General features: G+C 37.2%; 1 protein-coding gene across 1 annotated transcript in view; it reads right to left on the bottom strand.

The window, feature by feature from the left end:
* Positions 1–7,468: 7,468 nt before the first annotated feature.
* The window catches only part of LOC107685197 (anoctamin-8-like), a 25,803-nt gene continuing 21,381 nt past the window's right edge, over positions 7,469–11,890 (bottom strand). The window contains exons 14-17 of the mRNA XM_016481712.1: positions 10,426–10,617; positions 10,186–10,317; positions 8,983–9,093; positions 7,469–8,805 (exon numbers count right to left, since the gene is read on the bottom strand). Of these exons, the coding sequence (XP_016337198.1) occupies positions 8,125–8,805; positions 8,983–9,093; positions 10,186–10,317; positions 10,426–10,617 (1,116 nt within the window). The 3' untranslated portion in view covers positions 7,469–8,124. The remainder of the gene's footprint in view (positions 8,806–8,982; positions 9,094–10,185; positions 10,318–10,425; positions 10,618–11,890) is intronic.

Raw genomic sequence — 11,890 nt, 5'->3', positions numbered from 1 at the left:
CTCACTCACTCACACACACACACACACACACACACTCATGCCACTGAACACGACACTAAAACACAGAAATATGTGTGAACACAAATATACAGCGGCTACACTACACAGTAGTTCTGGAGGGTTGACCACTGCATGTGTGTGTGTGTGTGTGTGTGTGTGTGTGCTGTAATTTTCTGTCATGTGTAGTACCTAGTAGCTACCAAATAATCTTTACAAGAATTCACCATGGTAACCGTAATGTCCTTCAATAGCTACAGCCATTGTTGTTGCTACAATAAAAATGTGGTAACCTGGTATTAAACACAGCTGTTATCAAAATAAGAAAGAAAAAAATAATAAATAATAATAAATAAATATATTTGTTCATTAATGAAAATTTAATTGTTTTGCCTGTGCGACCCCTGTTGAAAAAACCAGCATATGCTGGTTAGGTATGTTTTGATGCTGGTTTAAGCTGGTCCTTTGCTGGTTTATGCTGGTCCTGTGCTGGTTTATGCTGGTCCTGTGCTGGTTTATGCTGGTCCTGTGCTGGTTTATGCTGGTCCTGTGCTGGTTTATGCTGGTCCTGTGCTGGTTTATGCTGGTCCTGTGCTGGTTTATGCTGGTCCTGTGCTGGTTTATGCTGGTCCTGTGCTGGTTTATGCTGGTCCTGTGCTGGTTTATGCTGGTCCTGTGCTGGTTTATGCTGGTCCTGTGCTGGTTTATGCTGGTCCTGTGCTGGTTTATGCTGGTCCTGTGCTGGTTTATGCTGGTCCTGTGCTGGTTTATGCTGGTCCTGTGCTGGTTTATGCTGGTCCTGTGCTGGTTTATGCTGGTCCTGTGCTGGTTTATGCTGGTCCTGTGCTGGTTTATGCTGGTCCTGTGCTGGTTTATGCTGGTCCTGTGCTGGTTTATGCTGGTCCTGTGCTGGTTTATGCTGGTCCTGTGCTGGTTTATGCTGGTCCTGTGCTGGTTTATGCTGGTCCTGTGCTGGTTTATGCTGGTCCTGTGCTGGTTTATGCTGGTCCTGTGCTGGTTTATGCTGGTCCTGTGCTGGTTTATGCTGGTCATGTGCTGGTTTATGCTGGTCCTTTTGCCGGTTTATGCTGGTCCTTTTGCCGGTTTATGCTGGTCCTTTGCTGGTTTATGCTGGTCATGTGCTGGCAAAGAACCAGCATAAACCAGCAAAAAGACCAGCATAAACCAGCAAAAAGACCAGCATAAACCAGCAAAAAGACCAGCATAAACCAGCAAAAAGACCAGCATAAACCAGCAAAAAGACCAGCATAAACCAGCAAAAAGACCAGCATAAACCAGCAAAAAGACCAGCATAAACCAGCAAAAAGACCAGCATAAACCAGCAAAAAGACCAGCATAAACCAGCAAAAAGACCAGCATAAACCAGCAAAAAGACCAGCATAAACCAGCAAAAAGACCAGCATAAACCAGCAAAGGACCAGCTTAAACCAGCATCAAAACATACCTAACCAGCACATGCTGTTTTTTTCAACAGGGACGGTTCTGACTATGGTGCATTGATTTTATTTTTATTTTAGGGTAGCACAATTTTAATTATGTTCAATAATATACAGGTATTAATATACTGGTATTATGTTCAAAAATTGGGTACGATTTTATGGAGGAGGGATTTTTTTCATAAACTGTGAATATTCTAAACAATATTGTAACTCTTTTTTTTTTTACATTTTAAACAGAAGTGTGGAAAAGCACTTCTTATGTGTCTTCCTGAAGCTCAAACAGTACAGCACTAGTAATGCCAAGACCATGGGTGTGATACTAAACATGCATGAACTGATACAAATATATGCTTTCAAACCAAATGCATAAATGTAAATATCCTAAAAGGGTAGTTGAGAAAGTTACATAAAATAATAAATAAATAAATACATAGATAGATAGATAGATAGATAGATAGATAGATGATAGAATATTAGAGTGGGGTAAAATGCCCCCCTATTGTTTTTTCCCAAAATAAGCAGATAGTCAAGATACATTTTTGTTGTTGCTATGGAGTACATTGACAAGAGTTATGTAGAAGTATTCACCTCGAAGCTTACACTGGTGATGAACCTGAGAGAAAACAGATTTCACAGTAAGTGATCTCATTTTCAGCAGTAAGAAAAAAAAAGTGTTTAAAAGCTTGTTGTTTTGTAAAACATCACAATTATACAGTATCTCACAGAAGTGAGTATACCCCTCACATTTTTGTAAATTGTAGCAAAGTGTCATTTCCTCAGTGTTGTCACATGAAAAGATATAATAAAATATTTACAAAAATGTGAGGGGTGTACTCACTTCTGTGAGATACTGTATATGATATGAGAATAGTAAGGCCTGTAGATAGGGAGTACATGTTGGAGTATGTGTTATTTAAGAAAAATAGAATTATATTTTCATAATTTTTTTTTCAAACCTAGTCTGTGGAGTAAGTAACATTTAATTACTGTATTACTCTGTTCTGAACATCAAATCCTTTGTTTTCTCATCAAATGTATTGTTACTAGTTGGTTGAATAAAATGTTTTGGACTTTATATTAAAAAATTACTCAAGTTATTATCAGGTAGCTAGTTGGCTAGCCAGTTAGCATCAGCTAACAATATTTTTCAAATAGGTTATTATAATTTTGTAAATCATAATTACTGATCATATTCTTCTTAAGCAAAACTGCCTGTACTCTGATTTTACTGTAAATGTATAAAGCAAATTGCTTTGTCAGACTGGGGGTATTTTACCCCACCTGTGCAAAACGCCTCCTTGCTACAAATTTAATTTTTGTTAAAAATCTAATATGAAAACTCTTGACATTTTTCATACTTGGTTTATAACTGATGTCATTGTCACTAAAAATATGATAATTCTGGACACATTTGATTTTTGTTTCACAGAAAAAAAAATACACAGTCCTTTAAGGGGGGAGTTTTCCCACACTCTACCCTATAACCGTAATAAAAATTATTTCTGCGCATTCCACAACACACCAGTGTCAACATTTGCAAGCATTTTTATGCCCCAAATGAAAAAAAAAAAAAAAATTCAAGAAAAACATCAGCCAGTTTTTCCAAAAACTCAAAAAATGAGTCAAACCGACCCGCAACATAATAAAAGCATGAAACAGTGTTATTTTAGTATCAGAGATACTATTATAGTTAATATTAATATTTTAAATCAGCTTTTTATTTTTATATTTCCTGATTCATTGTAAACTTTATTAAAGTTTAAGTAATTTTGTTGTGTTTTTGTCATTTTTAGTAGCTTTTTTAAAAATATATATCTATATAGTTTTATTCATTTTTATTTCAGTTTTAGTTTTAGTTAACTAAATTCATATTCTTAAAGTAAATTCATATGAATTAGCCACCAATTTGCCAAAATGTAAAATAGCTATGAATCATGAGAGCGTTGACAATACTAAAGCAGCATACAAGAATAAATTACTTTCTAACTAAAAAAGAAACTTGAAAGACAACTCAGAAAAACAATAAATTTAAATCTATTTATTATCCCATTTCAGTTCTTACAAAAATATGACAAAATAAAAGAAAGAAATAATCCCACTCCCTAATATTGTTTCTTTAATAAAGAAAAGTTTTACAGTGGAACATTGGAAGAGCTCATGATAGGTTTGTGAGGTTGCCTTCAGAGCGGGAGTTCTGTGGCCCCTCATCACAATCACTTCATATTTCACAGTTAAACCCAATGCAAAGCAGTTCTTAGACAACAACCCAATGCAGCCTCGTAATGCTTGTTTTTTGTTTACTAAAGAATAGTTTTACAGTGGAACATTGGAAGAGCTCATGATAGGTTTGTGAGGTTGCCTTCAGAGCGGGAGTTCTGTGGCCCCTCATCACAATCACTTCATATTTCACAGTTAAACCCAATGCAAAGCAGTTCTTAGACAACAACCCAATGCAGCCTCGTAATGCTTGCAGCTATCGGTAGCTTAACTACTCAAATCATTCAATTAAACAACAACAGAAACATGAATGTTATTAGGCCAGAGCAGACGGTCTGACTACATTAACTGCAGAAATGATGTGGCCTTGATGTGGATGGATGATACTGAAACATTGCCGCAGCCTCGCGGTTTCTAATACGCCAAGATCTGTCATATTGCAGAGTTCAGTTCAAAAAGAAAGCGACCAAGCAAAAAATGCCTCTTACCAACAAACACTTCCAATTCCTCACCAATTATTGACCTTTTTTACCCATCTATAATCAAAAACATTCTTATAGTCCATCAGTCAGTGGACCTGAGTTACTCTATCAAGGGAATATCAAACCAAATAAAAGACAAAAAACTGTTTTAGGTGACAGATACTTCATTCCTAGATTATAAATGCTGCTGTTGCCAGAGGGAACGATGTGTTTTACTCTTTTTAATACTGTGAGAATCTAACACATCCAACCATTTCACAAAACAAAAATTATATCCAATGTTATAATCAAATCCAGTTTTTGCATATGCAATGCATACTGGATATAAGAATATAATAATATCATTTAGTTTAAATTTTTTGGAGAAAACTAATTCATATTTGGTTAAAACATATTTAAGACCCAAAGGAAGTATATTGTTGTTGGTTGTTGTGGTAATGGATGAATTTGTCAATGAAATGGAAAAAAAAACAAAAAAACTGCATGACCTATAACCATAATTAATGACTTGATAAACATGTACTAAACAAATTCAGAACATAAAACAGATTAAAATTACCATTCAGGCCAAAGTATTATTGCAACAACTTCTGTTCAGCAAATCCTGTCAACCAAATAAAGAACTAAATGCATAGTTTGTTTTGTTTTCTATGAAACCTAGAAGAGGCACCTCTTGTTTCTTCATGACCTTACACTGGAATATAAGCAGCCAGCTTTACACAGATTCGACTGCTTCATAGAAACCCTTCATAGGGTGTGACACTTCTGTAATGGGTTTTCGCAACTGAGCACATTGTGTTAAGATAAGACCCTCCCTTTTAGTGGCTCAGGACAAACTTTCTTTGAAAAACACAAATTCAGACTGCCTCTAAAGTCAGAGACGGCTTGTTTGAGAAACATTTACGGCTTCCTTCACATTTACAAACCCAAGCACGTGATTAGCAGCTGTACACAAAAACAAAATGATGTACACTAAAATAATGTGCAAAGAGGAGGCAAATATTACTTTTGCTTCAGTAAAAAAACAAAAAAACATAGGTATTAGGTAGGCATGAATAAATTAAAGTTGGCAACATGTAGATTAATAGTAGTGAGAGTGGATTATTTCAGTAGTGTACTACAATAAAATACAGCATTTTCATATGTAATGAGGCTGTTTACATTGGTTTGCAGGATAATGACTCATTAATATTTAACTATCCAATCATTATCATAATTATTATCATATACTACCAGTCAACAGTTTGGAAACACATTTCCAAATTTTAGAAAGTTTTTAAAACTATGAAAAAATACAAATGGAAATATCTGAACTATATGTATAATTCATATACATAATAACGTATATGATTTATGTAGTGACCAAAAATGTTAACAAAACTATCTTATATTTAAGCTCCTTCAAAGTCAGCTTTTTCATTTTTTTATTAAAATGTTAGTTTTATAAAAAATAAAAATAAATAATAATAGTAAAAAATAAAAATAAAAATGTCTGCAAAACTAATTTGAAGTATTTAAGCAGAAGCCTTTTTATGAAAACGTTTTTCAGTACGCCCAAATGTTTGACTGGAGGTGTATGAAATGTCTGTACATCTGTGTTCCTGCCACAAGAGGTTTCAACACTATCTTGCTAAGTTTAGGGTAGTTTCCAATCTGATGTGATGAAGTTACGAAGGGTTAAAGTCTGCACTATAAGTAATATATCAGCTTGAAGTTTCAGAGCCATGATAAGGATATTGGTGGCAATGCAAATTCAGGAGAAGACACTAATTTTCCTGACAGGTATCTATCCAGCCCCTCCTGCTGCCTTTGTGTACAGCGCTTCACAATAGTGTGTAATGGATAAACGAATTTCAGACAAATAAATAATCAACATCACACATCTCTTTGCGTTTGTTTCATTGCAGTTTTCATTATTGATTTTCGCTTATTAATTAATAAGAGAATATTGCCATTCGGAGCCTGTTATTCAGCATGGACTTACTAAACCACAAGTAGTTTTTGCTTGTAAAGTTGCTATTGCTCTACTAAACCAGCTGTTTTAAATGCATACAAAAGTTTTCATCACCCATAGTTGGAACTGCTGCTTGTGAGATTATAGTTGTTTTGGTGTTTTGGAGGTCGTACTGTGTGACTGGTATAAAATGTTTGGTAAAATATTTTTCATGTTTTTTTTTGTTTCTACCGGCAACCCAATAAAATGTTACAATTATCAGACTAGTAATTAAACATTGCACTTTAAAAACCGTCCGAAATTCCTAGTTGGATTGCAGAAAAGGCAATGTGTGTGTGTGTGAATAAGTGTGCGTCTGTGTGGAGGGGGGTCTTTTCTATGAAGTTTTTCTGAAATATAGCAAAGCATTGACCATTATGGGGCGAATTCACTAAACAGTTGCACCGCTGTAGCGTGTAGCGTTTACGCACGAAACCATGCGTCATTTACCAGCTGCCATCCAACTTAACCAGGTTGTATATGCGCCGATATTGCACTGTGCCATGCGTATTTAAATTACGTCAATGTTGTTGTCATCTTACTTTCTATGTAAATGAAGTGCATTATAAAACGTGCTAGATTAGCACTGACGGAAAACGGATTTGTATTTAAAATGGATGTTTGTGTACGTTTTCCAGCAGCAAGCAAATTTTTTTTGTCATTTTTAAAAAGTTTAAAATGTTACCACTCGCTATCTGTCAGCGCTTGTCTGGAAATAAGGTGCAAGCACCCTCAGCACTAATTTTGTGGTGACTAGAGGCCGACTGATTGATTGGTTTTACCGATTAATCGGCACCGATAAACGATTGCTGAAATAATCGGTTACTGGCATAAATCCATAGTTTTTCAGGGTTGTGTCACACAAGCGCTTGTCAATGCGGGTGTCTGTTGTTGCTGCAGTCTTCATATTTTGTTGTTGTTGTTGTTCTGTCTCTTCAGTTTAATTTTCTGTGAAACAACGGCCTGGGACATTGTAAGCATGGTTACAAAAATTGGATGATGCGTATACAGTACACGTGTACTATTTTGGTGACGAAATGCCTGACCCAAATGTTTAATGTCACGATTTCTATTAGTTTATCTCCAGCTGGTCACTTTTATGCATTTGTTAGTCAGCAAAGTTGCATATTTAAAGCTAGTGACGTAAGAAATCAAATTGATGTTCATGCAGCCGACAGAAACATATAAACAAAACATTTAAATGCAAATTATAAAGGCGATTTTCCATTAAATTACATTATATTTGACCCAAATCGTTGTTTTATATATAATTTAAAAAGTACAGTATATTTTCATATTTTAATGTTTTTTTTCTGTTAGAAAGGTCTGCACTATTTTATTGGAGTGTTATGTTTGTTTTCATTCAGTATCCATTTTAAAAACTAGTGGATGGTTATCGGCCATTGCGGTCCAACCTAAATCGTTATTGGTAAAATCCATTATCAGTCGACCTCTAGTAGCAACTATTACCTGATACGCTCACGTCAGTGAACTGGGTGCTAAAATGAAGCACGCAACACGTGCAAATACACAACGTTAATCTGGACCCAATGTATTCTAAAGCCGAAAATAAATTTTCCTAGTCCGTGTTCTGCTTTGGTTTGAGAACAGTCCACGTGACACAATTTTCATTATTAGCCGTGCACACCGTCTGCTTGCAGCCCAATTTTTGGACTTGTGTGCGTACAGCAGTGCATGTGCGAGCGATTTCAGTACTCAAAAAATAGAAGTCCACTAGGTGGCGCACGTGCCGAACACATCCATATGCTCCGTGTCAATATAGTACACTTGCACGCTCAGTTGTGCGCTAGACAGATAGAACGCGGAAAATGAAGTACACCCGGGCTTTTAGTGAATTCCCCATTATTTTACTTAACAGCTTCCAGGTCAAGTCTTGCACAGCCTCAAAAACATTCCCACTCTCCTGCCCAAGTCTCACACTGTTTTTTTTTTTTTAATGGAGATCATTTTCTTGTTACATCTTAGGGCCTGATGGATCAGCATCGGATGAGGATCCATTATCCCCATTCTCTCCACAAGGGGATGGGATTTCATCAGGGACCCCATTGAGGTCGGACTTTGTTGGGGGCTTGTCCTGCACCTGTCCCCCATCCCCTGGTTTTGAAGGCTGAGCCCCATTTACACATGCCCCTCCTTCTGATTTCCCAAAGTTAAACAGTTTCCCAGGATTGAAGGACTTGTTAGGTGATTGGGACCTTTCTGCCCTCTCCTGGACTGGAGGAGCTGTCGACACACTAGCGGAAGCCGCCGCCGCTGCCTCCTTTTTGTTCTCAGGTGACTTTAGGAACTTAAAACTGAGGAAACCCGGTAGCTTGGGTTCGCTACCCGTGGGTGACTGCGGGGAACGGGCTGTGCCAGAAGAAAACTTGTTCTGTAGAGGGATTATCTGCTTCAGTTTCATGACATTATTGTTTCCAAGAAGCGAGCTGGGACGTTTGGGTTTCTCCCCCCCACCCCCTGGTCTGGATTTGCCACTGTGGCTCTTGTCGTGGTGGTGGTCACCACCCGAGGAGTCCGAGCGGCCGTCGTCTCGATCACGCCGGGCCTGATACTCCGCCTGGCGCTGCCGCTCCTCCTCCTCACGCTTCCTCCTTTGCTGCTCCTGGAAATGCTGCTGTGCCTGACGCTCATGCTTCTGAAAACACATGTACACCAGCAATGAATCCAGTTGCTGCCAGAATGCTAGATTTAGAACGTGTTGATCAGCTGTTTGTGGTTGTGTACTGGTTCAAGTCAAAAGAGTCTATACCACAATCCTTATAATATTCAGTTTCCTAAATATTGTTTCGGTCAACGGTGGATGGGGTATTACCTTAAACGCCTCTTTGCGCTGAAACTCCAGCTTGGCCATTTCCTCTCCAACCCAGCTGGGGATGTCTGGTATTGCCACATGAATTATATACTTCAGTAGTACTGCAAAGTGCTGCTCACGCGAGGAAAGAGAGAAAGTCAGTTTATTGTCATTTGTGTGCTAGGACAAGAAACTGAATACAACAGGTCTTCAAGTGAAAGAGGTCAGTTCAGGAGGAACTTCAGACTTGCTGGCATGATTTGAGAAGTGAATAGAGGTATGCTTTATGATTGTACTGGAAGCATAGAAGTAATAATGATAACATTTTTGAAGTAAGTGCAAATGACAAAGCTAATCTCATGTGATTTACTGAGGAATACTTTTTGCCCCGAGGGTCATATAGAAAGAAGCTTTTCTTCTAAAGGCTGGAATACACTACACAACCTTTTGCCTGAGGTTGCAGTCTGGACGATTTGACGGTAGTTGCTCAAGTCTGAGCCTTATTTTGGGCAGTCAGAGCTGACAGATTTTACAGAAAATCATGTAGTTTACAATAGGCATAGATCATGAATTGTCTTAATTGAATGTAAACAGTTCATTCATTCATCCAGTGTTGCATTTTACATTTGATTACTTTATTCAACTTCTGTAGTATTTCTTACCTCAATACTGTTAGTCAGACTTACCTGCACAATTTACTTCATTTGTATCATGTTTATTTGTTCTAGTGCTTGCCATTTGTTTTTTGTTCTGACTGTTTACATGTCTTCAATAGCATGAGAGCTTTTTACTTATATTGGCTGTACTAGTTTTTACTGCTCAGTAACTTGCAAAATAGCCTTCCTGAAATTTTTTTTTTATATTTGTTTGGCATATCACCTATCCTTAATAAAGAGTTGTATCAGAGTTATTATAGTTAACTGAAACTAAAATTAAAACCCTTAAAAAACACTATTTCAGCTAGTTGCCAGGGCAACATTTCTTTTTTAACTTAGCTTAACTTGTACTTAAATAACTACTAAACAACTAAAACTGAAATAAAATTGAATAAACATTTATATACCTACTAAAAAGGCAAAAACACAACAAAATTAAAAATGAAAACAGAAAATATAAAAATAAAAACTGATTCAAAATATTAATAAAGAACAATAGTAACATTAATTGTCTCTCAATGATACTAAAATAACACTGGTGTGTATGTACTTGAGTGTGTGTACGTACCTCAAGGATGACGATGGAGATAATGGCCATCTCAGGACTAAGCCAGGGAAACAGTCTTTGTAGCTGCCCGCACTGACCAATCAGATAGCAGTTCACTATGATGGCAATCAGACCCATGGCTTCCATCACTGTCTGTGCAATGACACAGGACTTTTACACAACCTTGTTGTATAAAGACACTCTTACAGCAGCATCAGATGAGTATTCTAATGATTTTCAGAGTACTCAGTGTAGTCTAACCTGCCATTGCCCGATGCTCCCCACCCTCAGGCCGAAAGGTCTCTGTAAGCTGGTGCACAGTTTAAATGCGTCGCTCCGGATCTCTATGATATTGTTAATGAGGGCACACATGGCGGCCAATGGAAAGGCAGAGGAAAAGAGCACCACATATCCAAACTGAACAAACATCTCCTGGTAGTCCTGGAAAGTGTCCTGGAAAGCAATTTAGAGACACTTTGTTTTAGAGGTTTAGAGAAAGTATGTCAGTCAGAAGGATCTGTTTGCCTGCAGGCAGTAGAACATCCGTACTCTAGAACACACATACGTTACAGAGACATCTGTGAGAGAGTCCTTCAATTGCAAACCACTGTGTTCTGTTTTAAGAATTTTTAAAATACTATAGAAATTGTATTTTACACTACTGTTGAAAAGTTTGAAAAAATCCTCAAAAAACATTTTATCAATGTTGAAAACAGTTGTGGTGCTTCATGTTTTTGTAGAGCCATGATACATTTTTTCAAATTAATTTTTCACATCAGGTTCAAAAGAACAGCATTTATTTAATTAATTAATTGATTTATTTTACAATGTCACTTTTGATCAATTTAATGCGCCCTTGCTGAATAAAGTATTTATTTATTTGTTCTTATTTGTGCACAATCATCTGCTAAACAACTTGGATATACATTCTGAGCTACATTCAAAATCATAAATGGCACGAAAACAACAACTGAATGTTAGTTTCACATCCAAAAGAAAACATTTTAGCGACGTATTACGTATTAGCAAAACATTTTAGTCCATTTTAATGTATGTTAAATAAGTAGGCTTGTTTTAATGATGATGATGGTCAACACTGATTTTTTTTGAAGACATATAAATTAAAGGGACAGGTCACACAAAAATTAAAATTTTGTCATCATTTACTCACCCTCACAGCTGCTGGTCCCCATTGACATTTATAGTATTTTTTTTTCTCCATACTATGTAAGTCAATGGGGACCAGCATCTGTTTGCTTACCCACATTCTTTAAAGGGGTCATATGATGCGATTTCAATTTTTCCTTTCTCTTTGGAGTGTTACAAGCTCTTGGTGCATAAAGAAGATCTGTAAAGTTGCAAAGACTAAAGTCTCAATTCCAAAGAGATATTCTTTATAAAAGATAAGAGTCAGCCACGCCTACCTAAAACGGCTCGTTCTAACACGCCCCCACATATCTACGTCACTATGTGGGAAGATTTGCATAACGCCGCCCAAAGGTTCACGCGAACAAAGAAGGCGTAACTTTTATTCTCGCTGTAGTATTTTTGTTGCCGCCGCCGCCGTGTCGTGAAGGCGCTGTGTGATTCGTTGTGAAAGCGAAACTACTTTGTTTGGTCTTCCAAAAGAGGACGATATCTGCTTCGTCATGCCTAGAGCTGATCCGTGCTGGTCGCTGAGGAAATACATCAACTTTGCGCTGTGGATCGCCGGATCGGCTTTCAC

The sequence above is a fragment of the Sinocyclocheilus anshuiensis genome, unplaced genomic scaffold (assembly GCF_001515605.1).
Source record: "Sinocyclocheilus anshuiensis isolate Anshui unplaced genomic scaffold, SAMN03320099.WGS_v1.1 scaffold689, whole genome shotgun sequence".
Taxonomy (NCBI): domain Eukaryota; kingdom Metazoa; phylum Chordata; class Actinopteri; order Cypriniformes; family Cyprinidae; genus Sinocyclocheilus; species Sinocyclocheilus anshuiensis.
This window is presented reverse-complemented; position numbering and strand designations above follow the sequence as displayed.